This window comes from Harmonia axyridis, chromosome 4, assembly GCF_914767665.1.
Source record: "Harmonia axyridis chromosome 4, icHarAxyr1.1, whole genome shotgun sequence".
Classification (NCBI taxonomy): Eukaryota; Metazoa; Arthropoda; class Insecta; order Coleoptera; family Coccinellidae; genus Harmonia; species Harmonia axyridis.
Genome location: NC_059504.1, coordinates 27,548,230 through 27,572,508, shown reverse-complemented (window position 1 = coordinate 27,572,508; position 24,279 = coordinate 27,548,230). Strand labels below are relative to the sequence as shown.

Genomic DNA, 24,279 nt, shown 5'->3' with positions numbered 1-24,279 from the left:
AAGTAGATATGAATATTCAACTTTCAACTGTATAGAAGGCTGTGACAGCAGACATAGTATTTTATTTCTCTATGATTGTTGTTTTGAATAAAATTCTAAATTCATATAAAATGGTAATATACAGTATTTATGTTGTCTCGAAATCGGGTGGTTTGATATTTAATCATGACCACACTGTTTCTAAAACGGAAAATGAAAAATCATTTTCTTATCCACTGGATTTGAAATTGAAATATGAAAATAAAAGAATAATTGTTGAATTCGGCCAAAGAGATGGAATTCGACCAGGTCATGTATTATATGAAGTAAATGGAAAAGAAGTTACAAACCGTCAACTTGATGATGGTCAAGACGTATTTGAAGTATTGGAAAATAGGGAGCTCTATCCATTAACTCTTAAATTTAGAAGACCAAAAATGACAACAAATGAGAAAATATTTCTTGCTAGTATGTTTTATCCTCTTTTTGCTATTGCTAGTCAGTTAAGCCCCGAACCAAAATGTTCGGGAATAGAAATTCTAGAAGCTGATACATTCAAGCTATACTGCTTTCAAACATTAACAGGAGTGAAAATGATGGCTGTAGCAGATAAGAATCAAAGTGGAGTCGAACTGTTGCTCAAAAAAATTTATGAATTATATGCAGATTTTGCTTTAAAAAATCCCTTTTATTCTTTAGAAATGCCTATAAGATGTGAATTATTTGAAACAAATTTGAAAAGTGTGCTAGATGTTGTTGAAAAATCTGGAATAACAAATATTTGAACTATATTAGCATTAATTTTATTTAATAATTTAAAAAATGTTACTACTGAAATCAATAATCACAATGTTGTATAAAAATATTTATTGAAAACAAAAATATAAGAATTTCTATCAACCATGTTTTATATTTAACATTTCAACTATATTTTAACTTAATTAAAATTGAACACCCATATTAATCAGAGTATCAATCAAGTCACATCAAGTTTCGTTATTATAATTCACTGTGCATTCTATTTACAGACCTTACTCAGTTGTGAAATAAAAAGTTTTATAACATTTTGAGTGTTTAAACAAAATTTAATGATTCTTGCTAGAAAATAACATTTTTTGTAATAGCAAATCTATCACCAAAATTAATAATGGATACTTTGATACGTATCCAATATAAAAATACCTTAACAAAGAAATGAAGTTTTTGTATAATTTGGAATATGCTTTAAACATCTCTGGGTTGAAGGAAAAAAAAATATTTTTTAGGAATTGTTCCGACTGATAAATTTTCATCATAAGGATTGAATGTATAACATGAGACAAGTTATTATTATATTATTCATTCAAACTAACTGCCTAAAATTAAAATATTTTTTTTAATAACTGAGTTTCATTAGTGCCATTAATATAACATCATGTTCTTTTGAAATAAATTAAATTTAAGATTTCACAGATACTATGATGAAATATATATTATTTATTGTACAGATAATTGGGACATTATTCTAATTAATAAATTATGAATTCTAGGTTAAACAATAAATATCGGTTTTTATTAATATTATATAATACATAAATCAAAAACTAAAACTTGCACAATAAAGAATAGATGTTCCTTAGTTGACAACCAGAACATGATGTGACCCTAATCTCAAACACTGACTTTCATCAAGCCTGCTTGGCTACTGTTTGCTCCTAAACTGGAATCATCTAAAGAATCTAAATCTAATGCACTTTCAATCATCGTAGTATCTTGTAAAAGTTTCAACCTACTTGCGCTGAGTAAATTATTCTCTTTATCTTGTATAGTTAGATCATTATCTAACCTCGCATCTGAACTCTTTAATTTGTCTACTATAAGATGTTTGGTAGTCCTTATAACTATAGGATCCAAATGTAAGTCTACAATATTCGTTCTGCAGCCGTTGTCCAACTCTTTATTAAAATCAGAGTTCAAGTTGTTCGAATAGCTATGTGACTTACTCAAATTACTTTCTGGATGTGCTTGGACATTGTTATAGTTGGAACTTGGCGTAAGCAGACTCGGCTGTGATGTGTATTGCATTGGAACAGTCTCCACCGTTTTTTGTAAGGCTCTTGTAATGGCCAGAGGTTGTTCGCTGGATACTAATTGAGTAATACTACCAGCATTGCTATCTGTAGAAGGAAATACAATAACAATTAGGAATAAATTGTACAAGCACTTTTGTAAAGAGTTTCATCATTAACACATCACATGGTTTTCGCTATATTGAATTTATTTTCATTTTCGATATTTAACTCATAAATGAATGTAGAAATACACAAATTAGAGAATTTGAAGTCTAGGCCTAATAACATAATATTCATTTAAATTAGAATTATGAAAATAAGCAACAAATAAAATTTCAAACCAAAAAATATGTTAATATTCAAAAAGCTCTAAAAAAATATACTCTGTAAAGAATTGGATTAAGTTTTTTGAGTTGCATCAAACAGAAGTCAGAAATCATATACAGATAGAGACAAACAAACTCAAGAGAATAACAATTTTCGCTATTTACAATATATATTCAAAAAGCTTTTTATGCATCAAAATCATGCATAACTGAAACACTTACCAGAACAATACTTGAAAACTCTCCACCCAAACCAGGTGCAACAAAAAACAAATATAATAATCAAGGCATATAGAATACATCACAATTAAGTGCCTTACCAAAGTTACTATTAAGAAAGGACTAAAGCATTCTAAGGCCATTGTATGGTATATACAGAATATAAAAAGATCTGTAGTTCTCATCAGCAAAAACACGTCATCAATTTTTCGTAAAAATCTAATTTATAAATGGTATGTAAAAAAGTTAAAATTTCTTGGAAAATATGCTCTGATATAAATATCAGAGCCTCAAGTTATGGCATTAGAATGTCATAACTTAAAATATTACTTCCTCAACTATCAAAGAATATATCATTCATAAATTTCTTTCATACTAAATATTTTCAATTATATGATTCAATATTTACTCCGCCAATATACTGGCTGTTTCATACTTCAGTTCAAGATTTCAGAGGCTTATTTTTCAAGACAAAATAATTCTTTCTTTTTCCATGAACATATATCCGCACTTTTTTTTAAGGTATTGAGATCAAAGAACCAGGAACCTGAATGGATGAAAAATGATTACCGGTTAATTTCAAATGTTAGTACAGTTTTTTGTACACCTTTATGCCCTTAATAAGATAGTCTAGGGAATGTATATTTCATATCACAGTAATGCATGGATAATCTGAACCATGGATATTCTGAAGTAACCTATAATCCAAACTATTTTGGTAAAATGCTATGTATAATCCGAACAGCCTGAACTCTGCAATACGAACGGAAGAATGAAATGCAGGAGATTTGTTTCCTTTGAGAATACCAGGAGAAAGAATTGATCAAGGTTTTGGTTCAGTGGAATTAGTGAACAAAGTAAATCCTACTTTCATCCAATAGATGAAACAGAAAATCAAAAATGGACACAAGAGAATGACGAAGAAAATTGAGACACAGTGTTTTAGAAAAATGATAAGATAATGACTGATGTCACTGAGGAAAATTAAAGCTCTGACAACAAAGATGAACCTGTTCAGAAAGTTCCACTAAAGAGGCGATTATATCATTCAATTCATATCTTTGATAGGCAGAAATACATAAGTACAGCATTTTTTTATGAAAATGAATTTGCATGCTCTAGAAATGTTTTTATAATCCAAACGACGTTCGGATTATGAATATCATTCAATATGATTCCTAATATCCGAATGATTTGATAAACCGAACGGGTCCTGCCAACTTTCTGTTTGGATTATCCATACATTACTGTATATATTTTAAGAAAGTGTTTACCACCCATATTTTATATACTGCTATTTCTGACCACTTGGGCCTTTAGCTCTCCTTCTCTTTGAGAGGAGGTGTTTCACCTGTTACTTCTTACAAGAGATTTTATACATCTGAAAATATAAATATTTTCATCTCGAAACTAGTGGAACAAGATTGGTCTGATGTATATGATGTTGAAGAGGATGAGGTGAACTCTCAGTGGAATTGTTTCATAGGGTTGTTTTTGAGATTGTTTCAGGAATGCTTTCCGCTAAGATTGGTTACCTCAAGGAAACATAGAAGGAATGAAGTATGTGATTTGGATGTAGACAATTATAGGAATAAACTCTCTGCACTCCAGTTGGTTCAACAGTTTTGTCCGGAGGCGAAAAACATTTATCATGCATTCAAGAAAGAATACAACAATTTATTGGCAAGAAAGCGCTCCGAAATTTACCGTGAGAAGATTTCTCTATCTGACAACAAGATGAAATGCATGTGGGGAATTTACAGAGATGTTGTTGGTGAGGATTACCATGACAGTGCTTTTTTTGAAGGAAACCCTTCAGATGTGGCTAACGAGTACAATGATTTTCTTCTCAATGTGATTCCTAGCTTATTGAACAGTGTAAGGCCTGTCTCTGATTGTAACATTCGTTATAATCAACGCTCAATGTTTCTGAAACCCATAACAACAGAGGAAATCCAATTGATGGGAAGTAAATTGAAGAATAAGTACACCAGCGGAGAGGATGAAATACCAGTGAAGATCATCAAGCAATGCATTAATGCCATATCTGAGGTCCTTTGCTATGTAATGAATAATTCCTTCAAGTATGGAATTTTTCCGGAACAACTAAAATTAGCAGTAATAGTTCCTATATACAAGAAGGGGGACCATAGTTCGTTTGAAAATTATAGACCTATTAGTATCTTGCCATCATTCTCTAAGATTTTCGAGCTGGTTATGTGCAGTAGGCTGGTTGACTTTATGACTTCATGCAGTGTACTGAGTAGCAATCAACATGGCTACATAAAAGGAAAATCTGTTCTAACCGCCATAACAGAGTTCACAAAAAACGTTGTCAGGTCATTTGAAGATAATGAGATTTTGCTGGGTATATTCTTGGATCTGTCGAAAGCTTTCGATTCACTTAATCATGAATCTTTACTGATCAAAATGGAAAGATACGGAATTCGAGGAAATGTGCTGAACTGGTTCGAATCTTACTTAATCAGAAGGAGACAAAGAACTATGGTGAAACAAAATGGGAAATTTATAAAATCAGAAATAAAAGAAAACCCCTGGGGTGTAGCTCAGGGTAGCATGTTAGAACCCATATTATTTGTTCTCTTTATGAACGATATTGTTAATGTTCTTGAATGTGAGAAATCTGGGACCAGGGAAGCTGTTTCTGAAAATCTGGCCAATTGTCACATCATAAATTATGCAGATGACACCAACCTGCTAGTGTCTGGCTCAAACTATCCCCAACTGATCAGTACTGCTTCTATGTGTTTGAATAGAGTGGAGCAATGGTTTGAAAGGAATGGCTTGGCTTTGAACCCAGATAAAACTAAGCTGATACTGTTCAGAACACCACAACAGAGAATAGAGACACCAACCACTGTGAGGTTGTTGAATAGAGATCTGAACACTGATCGGACTACTAAGTTTTTAGGCATCTCCATAGATGAACACATGAATTGGCACCACCATATAATTGGTTTGGGAAAGAAATTGAATTCTGTCGCATATAGTTTGAGAATAATAGGTCGATACTTAGACGTGAATTCACTCAAGATTTTTTATTTCGCCAACTTTGAGAGCTTGATGAGGTTTGGTTTGATGTTCTATGGTGTCAACTCAAACACTCTGGAGATTTTTCGTATTCAGAAGAGGGTTATCAGAACTATATTTGGTCTGGATTACCGTCAATCATGCAGAGGTGTCTTCAAAAGAAACCATATTCTCACTGTTTATGCTCTCTACATTTACGAAGTGCTAGTTTTTATGTTTAAGAATTTGGAACATTATGAGCAGTGCGGTTCTATGCACAACTATGGTACGAGAAATTTCAATATCAGTTATCCGATACATAGACTCACAATAACGGAGAAACACCCTTCTTATTCGGGTATGAGATTGTTTAATGAACTTCCCGAGAACCTAAAAATGTGTAATAGTATGAAAGTGTTCAAGAAAAAAATTAAGGAATTGTTGATTGATTTAGAGCCTTATTCTATAGAGGACTTTGTGCGCGTATAGTATATGCATTGTGAGGATGATCGGTTTTTTTTTTTTGTTTTTGGTTATATGACATTGTTTCATTTAATGTTACCATATTAACATCTGTATGACACTGTAACATTCTCTGAAATATATCTACTTATTATTATTATTATATATTTTTGAAATGTGAAAAACAGCGATATTATTTGTTATATAAGTTTTTATGGTTTACATTTAAAAAACACAAGTTTGTGTTATAATTTCAAAACTACTAAAAAAAGTGCCTGTAGAATGTTTTTGTTTCATGTTCATAGCGCCAGTGATAAAAAGGTAATTTTCTACTTCACGTCATTTTTAGTTTTTCAGTTGAATATATGAGATTGCGGTTTTCACCAATAAAATCGAGCCCGAAAATGTTGCATTAATTTTTTCTAGCTCAAGAGGATTCTAAGATCCCCTCACTAGACAATGAATATGGGACACCAGATACACTGCTCGAATAAATAAATCTCAGACTTGTTGGACAGAAGTATTTCACTAAAAAGAAGTAACTTATCACGACTGCTATTTTCATTTTGTTGTTTAGGTTTCTTTAAAGCATCATTTGAAAGTTGGTGAATGTCTCATTGTGTATTTAAAATTAATATTAAACATCAAAATGGAAAATAAACCATACTCATTTAAACATCTGGCTGACATTGATTTTGTTTATGGTGTATGACTAATGGTAACGGATTTAAAGCTCTGAGGTTGTAGTTATGAACTTAGATTTCCTAATGGCAGGTTTCCAAACAACATTAAATCTTCGCTCTATAAATCGGTAACGAAGCATTTGTGGACAAATTTTTAGAGTTTGTGCCTTTTTTCGACCTGAAAAATACTCCCCAAAAATATTTATACTGAAATTTGAAACACCCTATATGATTTGACAGGTATATGTATATTGCTTATAATAAATAATACATATTGAAAAAAGCTTCCATTTAAATATTTATAAGCGTCATGTTTTCAATAAAGAAATAACTTTTTCAAAGGTTTCATTAGAGAAGGATTATTTCAGTTGAAGAATGTAATGCAGATCACATAAACAAACATTTGAAAAAGATTGTAATATGTATACATATATTCAAAGTGAATTGGAAATGTCTAGTAATATTTCAATCGAGTAATATTTCAAGGGGTGATAGAACATCAAAAAATATGTAGGGTTTTTTATTATTTAAGGATTTATGGAAAAAAAAAAAATATATATATATATATATACAAGGTGATGGAAGAGGTTGTAGCCTAAAAACCATCAAAGTTTTATTCGAAACATTTTTCCATAAGCACTTTCCTTTTATTTCACTATTCTAAGGCCTCTTTTGTAAAACGCTTCAGACGACGCGCGCCGTTGATGGTCACATAACAGTAGTAGTTTCAACTCAAAAACGAAATATTGAAAAATACCAAGATTATTTTCTGTCTAAAAACAAACAAAAAATTCGCTCCAAGAATTTGGAATAGAACACCTGTTATAGACTAAATTTTGAAGATATCTGGCGGAATTTGCTAACTATCCCAGTTTATTTCAAATCAATTTAATCAGTCTTAGTACTCAAATAAATTTTGTCATTTAGGAACTAACTTCTCATAATGAATTATTTCGTTATTGATATAACTAGAAATGAGCTTTGGATGATGAATATTAAAATTTGCTATTAAAATTAATATTAAATTTAAAATATTCAAATTAATATTAAAAAATGCTATTCAAAATGATCCTGTATATACATTTGGCTGTACTCTGGTATTGGGAACTGATTTACCCTAATATTAGGGGGTATAAAACTATTTTTATCGATCTTATACATGCCATTTCTTCCACAAAATTCATCTTTCACATATGGGTTTTCGTATATGCAACTGCTACGAGGTCTTGGCTTAATATCGGCTTTCTTTTTACCGAAATTAATGTTATATCGTTTCTCATTAGGAATGTAAGGCCTCTCTGTACAAACAATTTCTGGATGGGATGGTCCATTAGTCTCCGTAATGGACGAAGTAGGAGAGTCTGCCATTAATTGGGGTAAAGAGTGACTATTTTTACAACTTTCTGTATTGGGAAGTGGTCTTCGAGGATAATCTAAAGGCGGCAAAAGGGGTACTTGTGAAGGGATGATTATCATATTGGCACAATTCTTGGACGGTATTTTTTGCTGTGCATGATATATATGCTTTTCAAGATGGCTGTACATACCGGTTGTCTCTGTTGTTTGCCTATAATGGCCTTGCAGATCGGATGAGGTGTGATTAGGTCCATTCTAAGAGAAGAAAATTATCGTCAATAAAAAAAAATGAGAAACAAATAATATAATATATTGTTTAAAATTAACTCTTGTCAATTTGTTAATAATGTAATAAACACTCACCAGTATAGGCAAAGGAAAACTGTTAGTAGGTAGAAGTGGAGCCTTATTGACAAACTTGGGAAGATCTGATTTATTGTCTTCAGTCAAAATACCTCTCCTGAAAATCAAGAAAAAAAAATACTGCAAATTTACTACAATTTGTTATTTCCTACTAACGAGCGTTCATTTAAATTCGTGGTCAATTAGAGTTATGCGAAATTAGAGTTGAATTTCTGTGATTACGAGTAGCGCTTAGATTGTATCAAATCACAAACATTTTGTTTACATACTTCGGATCTGTAAAGAATATGGTACTAACTAAGTTCTACTTGTAATCACAGAAAATCAACTCTAATTTCTCCACAGCACTCTTGTCCACTAATTTGAATGAATGCTCGTTATATTATAGAACTAACCAAATCATCAGAAGAAAAGGCTTATAAAATAAAAAATTAGAAAAGCACTGACATGAAGTCAGCAATTTTTGAGCGCTCGTCATTCATGCGTCAATTCAATCCTAAGACAGCAAAGAAATGTGTATACATTTCCCTACAGATCAATCAAGCATACGCTTGATTAACATTTGCGCAATTGGAACATTAGTACCGAGTGCTTAAAAACTCCCAGATTCAGGGCAGTCTTCGATCGAAATTTAGTTTGTAGAGTTTACACTTATGGAAAGTGACACAAAGATCATTTTTCATTTTCGGCCCAGAGTTTTTCAATCTGTTGCCAATGGAGTTAAAACGAACCCCTTCAAAGATGAAATTAAAAAAAAAAGTGAAGCAATATATTTCAGATGCCCCCAAATGTTCATGAGAGTATTAACAACTAGTTTTTGATTTTGCCGCCGCCAATACATGTTCGCTCTGTACACCATAGGATTAAATAGCTGTAATGAGAAATTGCCAACTGCGTGTTTCGTTTTTTGTTTAATTTTATTTTTGAGTAGTATTCAGCCTGGGCATAGCAAAACAGGCTTTAGCCTAAGCACATTGTCTAGACTGGATATTGATTTAATGATGAATTTGATTATTGTAATGGATGGAATACATATATCTGTACTATTACTCTTGGATTTTGTACCATATTGTTTATGAATAAATTGAAATTGAATTAAAAATGGTATTATTTTTTCAGCCTATATCTCGAGAACAACTAATCCGATCGAAAAAATACAGGATACATTTTTCAAGTAAAATTTATCGAATTTTTACAAAAAACTGTTGAAATTTTTACCACTCAATTTTTTTGAGAAAACTATCCTCAAAACTGTTCTGTGAAGAAAATATAATCAGTTTATATTTGCCGTGAAAAGTTGGGCCTATTACCAAATTTTCATTAAAATCAAATCAAAAAAATTAAAATCGAAGCGTTGAAATGTTATTGCAGAAAATGTATGATTAAAATGAAAGACTATGGATGGCTGTAATTTGAAGAGGAAGCATTTAAGGACATATGCCTAAAGTAACTTTTTTCTTATTTTGATGTGTATTATGACCTCTTGAAGTTTTGCCTCACAATTAGGAAACACCCTGTAATCAATTAGCGCATAAATGAGCTAGCTTTTACAACTCCCTAACTACAGAATATTGCTTTCCTCATTTTCATTTGATATTTCAATTCTACACATTTCAAAACTTATGCTATGAATATTTGAATTATTAATATTTTTTTCCTTGAACTATTTGTTTTTGGAAAATATCAACCAAAATAAGTATTCCTTTAAAAAATAGTCTCTATCAATCGTCAATATTAATAGATCTACAAAACAGTAGGTATATAGTATTTTTTACAGAGACCTAGAAGTGAATATGAAAACATGGAATAAACATTCTAAAGCTATATTCAACTTTTAATAATATACCTATAAAACCTACCTATCAATTAGAGATGGTGTAACAGGGCCACAAAGTATGTAAAAGCAATTCAGGCAAATATTTCCTTGAGAATATGGATTTTCTTGCCCCCTTCGACTTGTGAATGAACCTTTTATCTGAAAATGAAATTTTTATGAATAATTTCACATACAATTAACATACTTTCCAAAGATCCAAAATCTCAAGAACAATATTAATAATTGAATATACAATTGGTCACTAACGTCTTCATTGGTAGTCTGGTTACTGGTGGTTAAATACGTGTGAAATCCAGCCAAACCCAAAATACTCCAGACGCTAAAAAAACACATCAGTGCAACCACAATGGAAGGTGGGGATTCCTTCACAGCTTCAAAAAATTGGTAGTTTTCCTGCTTTGAAACTAAAGGGTTTATTAGATGATTCTATGATTTTATGAAACACATATAACTTACTCAGTATTAGATGAGCTATTGCACAAGCAAACATGAATACAGCTAAAAATGCAAGAGAGACTATAAACATATAAAAAAATCTATAATTCCTTCTTCCCACACAGTTCCCAACCTGAAAAATGATATTTAATTGATAGTTAATTTAATATTAATGATAAAGTTCAACTTATATTTAATCTGTATATTGAATATTGTTGAATTCTTTTAGGAAAATATATGTACCCATGGACAGTGATGATCAAATCTATCTACACAGTTATCACAGAGGCTACAATGTGATGCTCTTGGTGGCCTGAAAATCTTGCAAGTGAAACAGTATTTCAGCTTGATAGTTTGTCCTTTGACTAGTACTTCTTTTGTTCGAGGAGGAGGTCTAAAGGTTGGACTATTGGCTGAATTTGTAACTTCTAGAATCAAATTATTGTTTAATATGCAATATTTATATTATTAATGGTTCAATACCTATTTGTTTTTCAACATAAGCTGCTTCTTCAGGTGTAGCCCGAGGAATTATACCAGGATCTGACAAACTTGTTCTCAACAAGGAAGACATTGTAAATATAAATAATAATCCTCCAATTATAGGAATTGCTATAGTAACATTTACTGCTAAGTAACTGCAGCTAAAAGTATCATTCATAAAGTGAAAAATTACTGTTTGAGGAAGTTTATTCTAACTCACTCAAAAATGAAAAATAATGTACAAGTTGCTGTAATTAAAAATACAGTAAGGAAGAAAACACCAGAATGGGGAGCAGTCATCAATCTACCATCACAATAAAACTTATTTCTTCCTGCAAACACTTCCCATTTCCTAGTTACCTTGGCACGAGACATTTTTATTATTTCGTATGAGCCCACCTGTAAATTTGAGTATTATCATCTTTGATAAAGAGTAATATTATCCTCTTACCTCTATAAAAAAATTAGATGTTATCAAATTGAATTTCAAAAAACTTATGATGAAATCAACAGCTATCTTGTGATCAAAACTGCTAAGTTCAAATCATACTGAGAACCTTTTTTTCCTATTTTTATACAATTCCAGCATTCTTAGACATCTTTTCGACAACATCTTAAAACTGTGAACATTACATGAGATGAATATTTTATGGTCAAAGGAAATAAATAATATGGATAGAATATAGATCTAAAAACTACCAGGAAAATTAAGATCGAAGAACCTTAAAATTTGAGATGTTTTTCTTGAAATGTCAAAAAAAGGTATCCTTGATATCACAGAAAAGTCTAATGTAAATGTCATTGTCTTTTCTTTTTTTGTAGTCTCCTTCGAATTATATTTTTCTTAGAATATAGATATTAATGTTCTAAGATATTTTCTGATATTTCAACATTATTATTATACACAAGTTTTATTATTTTATGATTATAACTTTTTCGAGACTAAAAGAACATAATAATTAGAGTTCGATTTATCCATTTAAAAAGCCTTCCTTTAACATAAATAACTTCGTTGAAAGAGAAAGCCATGAAATATTGCAATTCAAAAATATTTTGTTTTCATATAAAAGTTTCAGATGAATTCCTCGAATTGTAATTGCCTGAAGTTATTGGATACTTATGCAATTATAGAGAAGAATTTAATCAAAGACATTGATATATTACAATGTGAAAACAAACAGTTGATAGATATTTACAAGAATAAGGTAGATGAATTAGAACAAAAATTGGTTAGCTTAAAAATATTTCAAAATAATAAGATACAATTACTCAGTAAAGAATTGATCATTGAAAAAATCACTAACCATGAACTAAAAAATGAATTGAAACTATTGGAAGACAATCTTAGATGTGATACCCTCAAGAAAAAATCTAGAAATCTACAATATAAATATCAAATGCAAAGATTTGTCAACAATCTTGATGAACTTGTTACAAGCCTCTCCTCTAAAATATCTCTACTTTTAGTCAACAAGTTTGTTCCCTAGATTATAATATGAATTACTCACTTAATTTCATAATTCTCATTTTAGAGACAAAGAAATTGGGAAATTGTTCAAGGCAATTAATTCACAAATTAATGAAATAAGATTTAATCAAGATTAAATTGATAATGCATAAATATGACCGGAAATCATAATGAAATATATCTCTCCAAAGTAAACCTAATTTATTTATAACTATACACATCTTATAATAGTTTTCATTTATCCTTAGAACTTTTCAAGTGTTGCACATAATCTAAGAAATCATTAAGACCACTAAACTCAGTTCTACCTATAGGTGGGTCATTTTTTGGTATTTTGGGTAATATTGATCCCATTTTATATCTGAATTCTTGCATCTGAAATTATTTCAAATATGTTTAACTATGTTTCAAATTGTTTTTATATGACCTTTACAAACTCACATTATTGGCTCCAGAAAATTTCCATATAGAATAAAACAATAATCCACATCCTGTGAAAGCATATAAAGTGCCCCAACCCAAAGCTCTCAAAGCTAATTGGGAACCACTTTCAGGTATTTTCAAAGTAGGCATTATACCCTTATTAAAATATTCTGGATCTTTTTTCTTAGCAGCAGCAATAGTTGTTCCAAACCCAATAATAGCAGATATTCCGGTTACACTGCACAGGAATAGTCCACCTGCGATAAATTTATTAGATAAAGAATGAAAAAATAAATAAAAAATTACTCTTCCATTTAAATTCTTTACTATATAGACTTTCAGCCTCTGATAAAGTTACAGAACTCGTATCACTCATTGTTCCTTTTCAATACGTGCTATGTGGTCATCAATACTTTCTTTTCAAATCAATATGATATATGCTCCAACATTTTAATGTGATTTCAACTCCTAAACTTTTTCAGAAGAGAAAATAATAATATAACCTATCATTTAAATTGTGACCATAGATTAAAATAACCATAGAATAGGTTTCATCAGTTGACCTAAAAAGTAGGACCCCTATGAAAGAATCCGACGAAAAAATTAGTCTGAATAACTGCTCTGGACTATGAGACGCATTCGCGGAAATGATACTCAAGTAAAATAGGATGGAATACTTTGTGAAAAAGGCACCGGTGATCAGAAGTAATGAACCCTTCTCTTCGAGATGAGGAGTTTTGCCTAGTGATTTCAAATAAGAATTGACCATATTCACCGTCGCCATATTGTTATGCGACAATACCAACTACCCAGTATTCCCAACGAAGAAATATTGAGTTTACTAGAAAAATTCCATAATATAAAGTTTCTAAGTGAAGTTTATGTGTACCTTTTCTGGCTGCTACGTCAGATAGGCTTGTTTGGGACAATATTTTGCAAAAATTTCACCTTTTGGAAATAAAAACATTAGTGAAAGGTGGTTTTCTGAACAAATTAATTGTGGCCGAGTGTATAAATGAAGGCTTCGCTTCATTTTTGGAAATAGTCAGTGGAAGAATAGTCTCTATGGCTGATAGTATTTTTGATATTAGCGGTATTTTTCTAGTAAACTCAAAATTTCTCCGTTGGGAACACTGGGTAGTTGGTATTGTCGCAAAACAATATGGCGACGGTGAATATGGTCAATTGGCTCACAAGTCACAATGAGAACTCGACGGACAAACTCCACTTGAGAAAGAGGAATCTGAAGAACGGCTCCGGCTTAAATTTTGAAATAGGATTTAATAATAATTTAATTTATATGAGATATGATAACTTCAAACTTGAAAAAAACGGGTCTTAACAATCATTGAGCTCGGAGACACCGCTGATTATAATTTTTTTTTTCTCCATAATGCCTTATTTATTAGGTTGGCTGGAGGGGGATGAAAACATATTGGAGGGATAAGAACATCTTGGAGAGATAATGTACACCGGAGATAACCGCGGACGTTTTTTTATATATTGTATATATTTATATAAAAGTGTATCACTGAATTTCCTAGATCGAAACATCCTAACATTGTTATCTATTAGATATATTGCGATATATATATATATATATATATATATATATATATATATATATATATATATATATATATATATATATATATATATATATATATATAGGATTTATATATAATTGGATCGTTAGATTTTCACGATATAGAAACTAGGAATTATTTGAATGGATTTTCCCGACTTGGACGAAGAATCTTTTCACCGGTTCTGATCAAATTCATATGCTCACTCCATCATAACTTGAAAGATAATGATGGAATTTTAAATCCAAACCAGGCCCCATGACAGGTTTTCCAACTATCAATCCAGTCCTCACTAGCTGCGAACTTACTATCAGCATCCAGTTTTTGGGGCGGAATTATTGCATTTTCCTTCAATATTGGACCAGATATAGGGGTTCCTTTCCTTCTTTCTTCACATAATCACACCCACAATGCATTATTAGGCTTTTTTAGTATTTCGCGATTCTTAAAGGCATTTTAACGATCAATTACAATTGTATATTATTCCAAGAATATGCGATTTTTTCTCCAATCCTTAATTGGCATAACGCCTACATTGAGTTCCTTTGCAATTTTTTGTAGGGATTCTCCTGTGTCCAGTCTTTATAATACAGCTAATTTTTCTCTTAATGAAGGAGTGACATTTTCACACTTTACTCCCCGCTGGGGAGGTATACACACCCCCCAGGCGGGATTCTTAGAAAGATGGTAGGGGGTAGGCATCTCAACTACATTGACTGTATATACAGTCACTGTAAACTCAACTACAGTGACGACACGGCTCGTCAGCGTTTTAATTGGTTGGAGCCCTGTCTGTCATTAAAGGTCGAACTTTCACCAGATATCTCTGATTTTTACTATTTACATTCAAGTGCCAGGCTGTTTCACATGCTTTGAAGCATTCTTGTTTAACTTGTTAGTGATTGTAAATGGTTTAGGGGGTTCAACCCCCCCCCCCCCAAATGTGAAGATGTTATTAAAAGAAACGAGCGGTCGACCAACCTTCGCGCATGCGCAGTCGATAATCTGAATCTTGTAAGACCAGTTAACGTTTGAATCTATCATTTTCCGCCGACATTTAATGGCGGATGGCCGAAGTTGTCGTCACTGCAGTATATACAGTCACTGTAATTTGCAGTACAGTGACTATATATACTATAGTATATACAATCACTGTAATTTTCAGATGCCTATTCACACCAGAAATAATTGAATGGGCGATAAAGAGCTTTCAGCCCTTCATAAGTTCATACCATCCATGCCTGCTGATATGAACTTATGAAGGGCTGAAAGCTCTTTATCGCCCATTCAATTGTCTCAACACCTTACTGAATCAGAAGAAGAAGTCGTTTATAGCCCTGATAGCTCAGCTTTTTAAAGCTAGCTTTGAAAGGGGTTATATTCCGAAATCATGGAGGGACGCAAGGTAGTATACATACCCAATTATAAAGAGGGTCGAAAAAGCTCCCCAAAGCCTAAATCCTATCTACCTATATGTCTCACCTCTTTTCTCCTGAAGACCATGGAGAAAATAATAGATAATAGTATAAGGAGAAGTTTAAAGCTCCTCAACAGTTTGCCTAAACGCTCTATTAGTGTGACGTCACACACCGCCATTTTTGTTCTCCTGTCAGTGTTCGGAATCCAAACAAATAAATTGTCATTCAAATTAGTACGGTGTCGTTGAAGGAATTGGCTTATTTTCATGAATAAGAGTATTCGAGGAACGATTTCAGTATAAATTGATAGACAGAAGGAACGAGATTGATACCAGTAAGTTTAAATCCTGCATCATTACCCAGATTTCGTAAAAAGCCGTGTTTATTAGTTTGAAATTCAAGTTCAAAATTACTGGCATTAATCTCGTTCGTTCTTTCTATCAATTAATAGTAAAATCGTTCCTTAAATAATTTTATTTATCAAAATAAGCCAATTTCTTCAAACCCAACGTACTAATTTGAATGTCAATTTGTTTGTTTGGATTCCGAACACTGACAGGAGAACTAAAATGGCGAAGTGTGACGTCATCACTAATAGAGCGTGGGCAGATATACTGGAGACGCCCTTCATCATATCCTTAGAGAGGTGGAAGGCACTCTCACCGCAAAGGAAATTCTGCTTGCAATGTTTGGAGATATCGGAGGGGCCTTTGATAATACTCATCATGTCTCCATATGCAATTCAGCCAAACGAAAAGAACCCTCCACTGTTAAGTGGATATCAGCTATGTTGAAAGGACGAACCGTTACAGCCTATCTGGGAGAAATCGAAGTGACCGTGCAGGGGATGCCCTCAAGGAGGGGTTTTATCACCCTTGCTGTGGAGCTTGGTCATGGAAGTGGCTTTACACCGACGACATAGTGGTGACTGTTAGAGGCAAGCATGAGGGCTCATTAAGTAGCCGAATGCAACTTGCCCTCAGAATTATTGAAAAGTGGTGGGAGGAAGAGGGGCTAACTGTCAATCCCTCGAAAACAACACTAATTCCGTTCACTAGAAGAAGGAATCTCAACCTCAGAGCTCCGATCCTGTACTTCTTTAGCGAGTGCAAATATTTAGGTGTTATCCTGGACAGTACACTCAACTGGGGGAAACACATAGATAGGATTTTTTCCAGAGCCAGGGCGGTCATGTGGGCCTGCAAGACTTTGGAAAGACATGGGACATGAAGCCGAAAATGGTACTGTGATTATACACAGCGGCAGTACGACCTATTGTCACCTATACGTCTCTAGCATGGTGGACAAAAACCGAGGAGGCCGGTTGCAAAAACTGGCATGCATTGGTGTTACAGGATCTATGCGCACAGCTCCCATAGCAGCGCTGGAGGTCATACTTGACTTGCCTCCCTTACATCTACATGTGAGGAAATGTAGCCTGCTGGAAGGAGTAAGAATTTCCCTCAATGGAAACTGGGTTGGATATAGAATCAACTAGATTCAAACCTCTTGGCAAAACCATCGGATCTTCGATTTTGAAAGTCATAACTGACCGTCCTAGTGCAATAAGTTTCGTAAATCATTCTGACAAAAAGTCATCTATATGGTTCACCGATGGATCAGAATAAGTGAGAAGTACTGGCATTGGGGTATATGGACCTAAACTGAGGATTTTTAAAGCCCTGGGAAGTGAGCCCTCTATTTAACAGACCGAGATACTGGCTGTTTACATATGCGCTCAGGAGTGTCTTAAAATTAACCTCAAGGGGGCGCATGTCTACATCATCACGGACAGCCAGACCAAGCTGGAATCGTACTGCCAGGGGTCTCTGTTGACCTGGGAGTGCCGTAACACCATAAGACAACTGGCCAGAGGCAATAAAGTGACTAAGCAAGGTCACACTAACCGGAGCGCCGGACCTGCCAAACCGGATTAGTGGGGTTTACTGTAAATTAGATTACTCAGTGTCCTGAAGAATTTTATAAAATTGTTCAGTCAATTATGCAGTTATTCCTTCTCTTAGTAGAATTCCAAAGTTCCATCCCTTGGACTGAAAAAAAATTTAAACAAAAATAAATAAAAAAACTTTAATTTTTTTATTTTATTCATTTATAAGAATTTGCCTTATGCTTAGGAAGAAAATGAAAGTTTTCAGGAATTGGTCCCAACAGCATTTCAGTAAGTTTTATCCAATCTGATGCTGAACTTGAAGCCATCAATGTTTCAAGATCATTTCTGCCTTTATATGATGGAGGACGATCATTAACTTTCTGAGGAGGACATTCTAGTAGTCCTACAGGCACATATCTATATAAAAAAGATAACCATTCAAGCATAAATCTTCGGGTATTCTCAACACCTTTATTGTCAGAACCCCAATGTTCTAGCCCATAGTTGGTGAATCTCTTCAAAATGTCAAACCGTTCTGAACTTGAAATATCCCATATTTTCTGTTCTTTAATCTCTGAGAATATCCAAGGTTTGATCAAAGCTCCCCTTCCAATCATCACTCCAGCTAATCCTGGACATGTTTCTAAAGAATTTTTGTAATCGTCATAACTTAAAATATCCCCATTTCCATAAACAGGCATTGGTGCAGCCGCTTGTACAACTTCATTTATATAATTCCAATCTGCCATTTTAGTGTACCTTTGTTCTCTAGAACGTCCATGTATTGTCATTAGACTAGCACCCCAATCTCTAAAACTTGGTGCCTAGAAAACAAATTTTATTATAAATCACCACCAGCATGTATAATTTCAATTGAAGAAGAAAATACATACCAACTTATGTGCGATTTTTTCATCCTTATAAATCCCTGTCCTTGTTTTCACAGTGAGAGGAATATCTATTATTTGAGCTAAATTTCTTACACATGATTCTAAAACTTTCTGTCTCTTCAGAAGGCCACAACCTCCACCTTCTTTATAAATTAAGTCAATAGGACACCCCAAATTTAAATCAATAAAATTTATATCAATTTCTTTAGTCAAAAGTTGACCACATTTGGTCAACAAATGAGGATTATTAGCACATAATTGGACTCCAAAAATATCTTCAGTATGATGTCTCTTCACAAGAGCCCATTCTTGTGGGGCTCCTTGTAATAATGAAGTACACATTGCCATTTCCCCACAGGTTATATCAACACCAAATTCCTTGCATATTCTTCTAAAAGGTAGATTACCCACTGTAGTTAATGGACTTAAAAATAATTTATCCTTCCAGTTAATTGTTTTTTTTTCTCTTTGTTGAATTTTGATGATGTCTTCATCTGTTACTGTACCATTTGTTCTGATTTCTTTTTTACTGGTGTCAAGTTTCTGAAAAATTTTGAAGATTATGTTACATTATAACTGGAACACTTATTGAAATATTTCAATTCAATTTTAAATCGATATTTGTTAAAATAATATTATCAATTACTGAGGTCAGCTACATTGCCAGATAGAAAAATTAATCAGATATTTAAAGTAAAGTAAAAAGTATTTCAATAATTCTCGCCATCGGTCGCGAAAGTTATAATAATATCTTTATCTCTAAATATTTATTCTGATTCTGATTCCAAATACGACTGTTAATGCTACAAAAAAATTAATCCTGCTGCCAAGAAGTTTATGGAAATGCATTGGCCACTGACAGAACTTCAAATGGAGTGGTTAAAAATAGTAATTTATGTAACAAGTCCGGAAAATAGGGTTTTTTTGGACGAATAGACAAAATTCCAGGACGAGCGTAAGCGAGTCCTGGAAGTCTGTGAGTCCAAAAAAACCATTTTCGGGCGTGTTGCGTACAATATTTTTTCGGCAACCATGTAAAATAACACTATCGCTGCTGCTTTCCATATTTTATTGCGATTGCGATCAAAAAACATGCAAATTTTTGACAACTAATTTCATATGAACTGTCAGCCGTTATCTCGGTTGCTATGGATTCTATGATTCTTTTCCGGCCTAGTCCGGGAAGTACGTACTTTCCGGACTAGGCCAGGAAATGCTACTTTCTCAGAGAAAAAGCGTCCGGGAAGTGAGCACTTCCTAGACGGTTGCCGAAAAAATACATTTTTATATCAACATGATAATTGATTCATGTATATAATTTTCTAAGCCAAATGTAATTATGGATTTTTTTTGTGAATCAGATGGAGCACTTGTTAACAGAGGTGAAAGTTTTCTTTGCTTAGTTCTTGGCTTCATAAGCTCTAAGAACAAAGTGATTAAAATATTCACATAAATTTTCTGAAATGAAAGTTTATTTTAAAGAAGTTTAATCAAAACTAGGAGCTCCGAATTGAATGGTAGTAATATATCATCACACATCCTTCAGCTTGACTTAAGTCTACCCTAATAATAACGAATAAATAAATACTATTTTTAATCTGGCAACGTAGCTACCAATTTGACGTAGACAATTGGACTTCTTTCGAGGATCTCAAGGTCATATACCTATTCTACATGTTTACGCATTACTGCCAATAACACTTACCAAAAGGAAATATTAATTGATCAATAAATTTTTATACTTCCGTTTTAAGACAATTGAAGATAAAAATAATATTGGATACACATAGAAATAAAATAATATCCTTACCCCAGTAACCTTATCATTATATTTAATGAGTTCTTCAGATAAACTGAAATCATAATTTCTTTTTCTGAGAGAATGCTGCAATTCCTTAGTCAATATATTTTTTGTTTGCAGGCCTTTTTCCAAATATTTTGTATATTTAACTTCATCTACAACATTAATATTTCCCTTAATGTGTTGGGAACCAAATCTACAGGCTAATCCTCTTTCACACTTTCCTGTGGTGTCAAAATTGAAACAGGTATTTCCTGAAATTTAAACTTTAGTTATTATTATTAATTAGATTGAACATGTTTTTACCCAAATCTTCACCCTTTAATTCCAAATAATCAACCACATTATGTAAAAAGTTACATTGCTTTCTAGTGCATGAAACATCTTCACCTTTATTATTTACTAATGAATTACATAGTTCTTTTTCTTGCTCAATTCGATAGGTAGGACCTCTCGATTTATTTTGCCCTTGTAACTTCCTTTTTTTCTTATTGAAAGAAACTTCATTTTCCTCTGCTGATCGTTTGCTTGATAATTTTTCAACTTCTTGGTCCAAAGAATTATTAGGAACACTCAATTTTAATAAATCTTTTTCTGACACACATTCAATGGCCAATTCTCTAGGTTTTTCACCTATTAAAAACCTAAATTTAAAAATAGAAAATAGCAAATGTAAACAAAATTATCATCTTACTCAGGTTTTATTCTGCATACTCCTGAATCTCCCATGCTGAAATCTATATTTCAATATATGAATGAGTTCTGAATACTAATGAGTAATAAAATAATGCCATAAATAAACGTGTTTATTTGCAAATTTTGTCCTAACCTAAGATCTGGTAGAGACATAGACCTAATATCCATAATATAAGGTCTATGGGTAGAGACTAGAGAAGAGCGACAATTTTGAGCATAGAATACTATTTGATCTTGATTTGATTGATAAATACCATAGAGTAGAGTCTCTAGTAAATAATATCACAGACTAGTAACACAGACTAACCAGACAATTCACTCTGCCGTTTTTAGGCACGGCGTTTCGTTGACCTTGAGTTTCACTATGAACTACTGTAGTAAAAAATGACAAAGATAACCGAACTTCCCACTCTTTCTAAAAGGTTCAAAACGCATGTGATTTGTCAGATTAACCCATTCTAATTTTTGAATTCACCCGACTGCTTATATTCAACTCCTATTCTCTTTGAATATTGAATACCAAGCAAAATTCATCAAAGTATTCAAAATACCTGTTTTTTTTTTAAACATTAAATATATTTCTTTGAATTAAAACAACAAAGGAACTAAATATTTTATTATTTATAATATATTTGGAATGAGTGAATATGGAAGCCGGTCAAGGTAAAAAAAGTACGAAGTGTTCTGTTAAAAATTGTAATAGTGCAAGATATCAAGGGATTTCTACGAATTCCATAAGATTCTTCAGATTTCCTAATCCAGTTTATAAGGACCGAGTGATGCAATAGAAATTGGCTTGTAGTGATGACATAATAATGAACAAAGATGCAATGCTGTTATATTCAAATAACAGAATATGCAGTATCCACTTTGATGCCAACCTAATGACAAATCACCGTTTATCGAAAAATGCAATTCCAACATTGAATCTGTTCCGAAAACCAAGAGGAATAGTTGTTCAAACCCAAACAGAAGATAAAATGGGAACCGAAGGAAAACGAGTTGCACATATAGAAACTCAAACAACCAAAGAATTATCTCACCAAACACCAAGAAAAAGAAAGTTGAGGCATCTAATTGAGGTAATATATAGTTAAATTTGGAGAATATATAGTCAATAAAAAAAACCTTATTTTTCAGTCAGAGGAAAATGAAATTAAAAGAATGAAATTCAAGACATTCAACCTCGAACAGTCTATTCAGGAAATAGATCCCTATAAGACACAACTATCTAAAGACAAATTCAAAAAGGCTTGTGATATTCATCTGCCAAATAGTTTTGGAAATATAGCCAAAATAATCAGTGATCTCAATGATAAAAATCTAAAAGGAAGAAGATATACCAAGGAATTTAAACAGCATGCCCTTTCATTATATTATTCCGGGCCTAAAATTTATAAAAGAATGGTTGCCATATATAATTTTCCATCAGTATCTACATTGAGAAGAATGACAGAGAATATTCAGAAAGGAACTGGTTTAAATGATTTTATATTCAGAAGTCTCAAATGGCGACTAAAAGGTAAAAGCAAAGAAGACAGGATGTGTGCTTTGTCAATGGATGAAGTATCGATCAAAGCAAATTTGCAATATGATACAAAAAATGATGAAATTGTGGGTTTCCACAATATTGGTTAGCATTAAGAGCTGAATTTTTTCATTTGCTGAATACTTGATATATATAGAAAAAGTTTTTACAAAACCTTTTTATTTCAGGCAAAGAGAAAAAATATATCCCAGCAAAAAATGCCTTAGTATTGATGGCAAGAGGAATAAACGATAATTGGAAGCAGCCATTAGGATATTATTTTTTGAATACATCCTGTAGTCCAACAGACCTGAGTGGAATTATTGGAGATTGCATCGACAAAATGGTTGAAATAGGACTTGATGCAAGAGTCCTAGTGTCTGATTTGGGCTCTAACTTTGTTGCATTTTCAAAAAATTTAGGTGTAACTGATAAATGTACTAAATTTGATATGAATGGAAAGGAATTGTATAAAATAAAAAAAAGCAAATAAACAGGATTCATTCATTAGTGTTGTATTTCTTAGCATATTTAATGATTTTTTTTTGACAAATATTTCTTTCGAAAACATACATAACACATTCAGGCTCATCGAATTTTTCAATCAATATCTAAATGCACAACAGATCAACAACTAGATACTAAACAAAACAACATATATTAAAAATCAATTTCTATTCGATACTGATTCAAATTGGTATAGATTTTCATTGAGCCTGCTACTAGCTCTGATGAGGAACACTGCACAATTGATAATTAATTTGAAATGTTGCAATCAAATCAATGATAGAGATTGCAATATATCTAATGAAAACTAATATGGATTCCTCATAATTTTCAGAAATGAAAAGCACATACTTAAAATTTCATTTTAGACACTTTCAAAAAACAAGAGTATTTCTGAGAGCTTTAAAAAGGTACACCTCAAGAATTAAAAATTACACCACACTTCTAACAATACACTAAAATAACTGAGTGTGAAAGTATGTATCAAAAATGAAATTCCTTGGAATACTAGCATGATTACTAAAAAAAACGTCTATTGGTTGCTTCTTAGAATCTTATTAATGTTCTAAGGGTTGCTTGGTATCTCTGAGATTCAAAAATTCTTTTTCGTCTTACTGATGAATGACTGTTTACGGCAGACTATGATTGCAAGGAGAGCTCGAGCAGCGATCCTACATTGAGAGAAATATTTGAATGTAGAAATATTTGCCATTAATATTTTAAATCAAGCAAGAACAAAATAAAATTTATTTTCTTAGAACCGTCATTTTCAATAACATAACCTAAGCGAACGCAAAATCCACGATTCAAATTGAACTATCGCTGCGATTAGTCGAAAGAATCAATC

At 32.4% G+C, this 24,279-nt stretch overlaps 6 protein-coding genes across 6 annotated transcripts; 3 read left to right on the top strand and 3 right to left on the bottom strand.

Moving 5' to 3' along the window:
- The first annotated feature begins 47 nt into the window (after positions 1 to 47).
- On the top strand, positions 48 to 879 carry LOC123678461 (trafficking protein particle complex subunit 4). Its single transcript, XM_045615495.1, has one exon. The coding sequence runs from the start codon at positions 72 to 74 to the stop codon at positions 762 to 764; it is 693 nt and encodes a 230-aa protein (XP_045471451.1). The 5' UTR covers positions 48 to 71; the 3' UTR covers positions 765 to 879.
- On the bottom strand, positions 832 to 11,979 carry LOC123678459 (palmitoyltransferase app). The gene is made up of 10 exons (XM_045615492.1): positions 11,676 to 11,979; positions 11,445 to 11,623; positions 11,225 to 11,385; positions 10,985 to 11,169; positions 10,763 to 10,874; positions 10,553 to 10,710; positions 10,329 to 10,444; positions 8,470 to 8,566; positions 8,298 to 8,361; positions 832 to 2,135 (listed from the first exon to the last, which is right to left on the bottom strand). The coding sequence occupies exons 2-10, from the start codon at positions 11,597 to 11,599 to the stop codon at positions 1,630 to 1,632; spliced, it is 1,554 nt and encodes a 517-aa protein (XP_045471448.1). The 5' UTR covers positions 11,600 to 11,623; positions 11,676 to 11,979; the 3' UTR covers positions 832 to 1,629.
- A 255-nt stretch (positions 11,980 to 12,234) lies between these two features.
- LOC123678463 lies at positions 12,235 to 12,887 on the top strand. The gene is made up of 2 exons (XM_045615497.1): positions 12,235 to 12,698; positions 12,757 to 12,887. Exons 1-2 carry the CDS (start codon positions 12,301 to 12,303, stop codon positions 12,827 to 12,829), a joined length of 471 nt encoding a protein of 156 aa, XP_045471453.1. The 5' UTR covers positions 12,235 to 12,300; the 3' UTR covers positions 12,830 to 12,887.
- Positions 12,801 to 13,847, bottom strand: LOC123678464 (transmembrane protein 242). Its single transcript, XM_045615498.1, has 3 exons — positions 13,422 to 13,847; positions 13,134 to 13,372; positions 12,801 to 13,067 (listed from the first exon to the last, which is right to left on the bottom strand). Exons 1-3 carry the CDS (start codon positions 13,489 to 13,491, stop codon positions 12,927 to 12,929), a joined length of 450 nt encoding a protein of 149 aa, XP_045471454.1. The 5' UTR covers positions 13,492 to 13,847; the 3' UTR covers positions 12,801 to 12,926.
- A 4,346-nt stretch (positions 13,848 to 18,193) lies between these two features.
- Positions 18,194 to 21,556, bottom strand: LOC123678458 (tRNA-dihydrouridine(47) synthase [NAD(P)(+)]-like). The gene is made up of 5 exons (XM_045615491.1): positions 21,396 to 21,556; positions 21,008 to 21,345; positions 20,711 to 20,955; positions 18,904 to 19,443; positions 18,194 to 18,834 (listed from the first exon to the last, which is right to left on the bottom strand). The coding sequence occupies exons 1-5, from the start codon at positions 21,428 to 21,430 to the stop codon at positions 18,226 to 18,228; spliced, it is 1,767 nt and encodes a 588-aa protein (XP_045471447.1). The 5' UTR covers positions 21,431 to 21,556; the 3' UTR covers positions 18,194 to 18,225.
- A 136-nt stretch (positions 21,557 to 21,692) lies between these two features.
- On the top strand, positions 21,693 to 23,938 carry LOC123678460. Its single transcript, XM_045615494.1, has 2 exons — positions 21,693 to 22,479; positions 22,538 to 23,938. The coding sequence occupies exons 1-2, from the start codon at positions 22,213 to 22,215 to the stop codon at positions 23,033 to 23,035; spliced, it is 765 nt and encodes a 254-aa protein (XP_045471450.1). The 5' UTR covers positions 21,693 to 22,212; the 3' UTR covers positions 23,036 to 23,938.
- Positions 23,939 to 24,279: the final 341 nt, after the last annotated feature.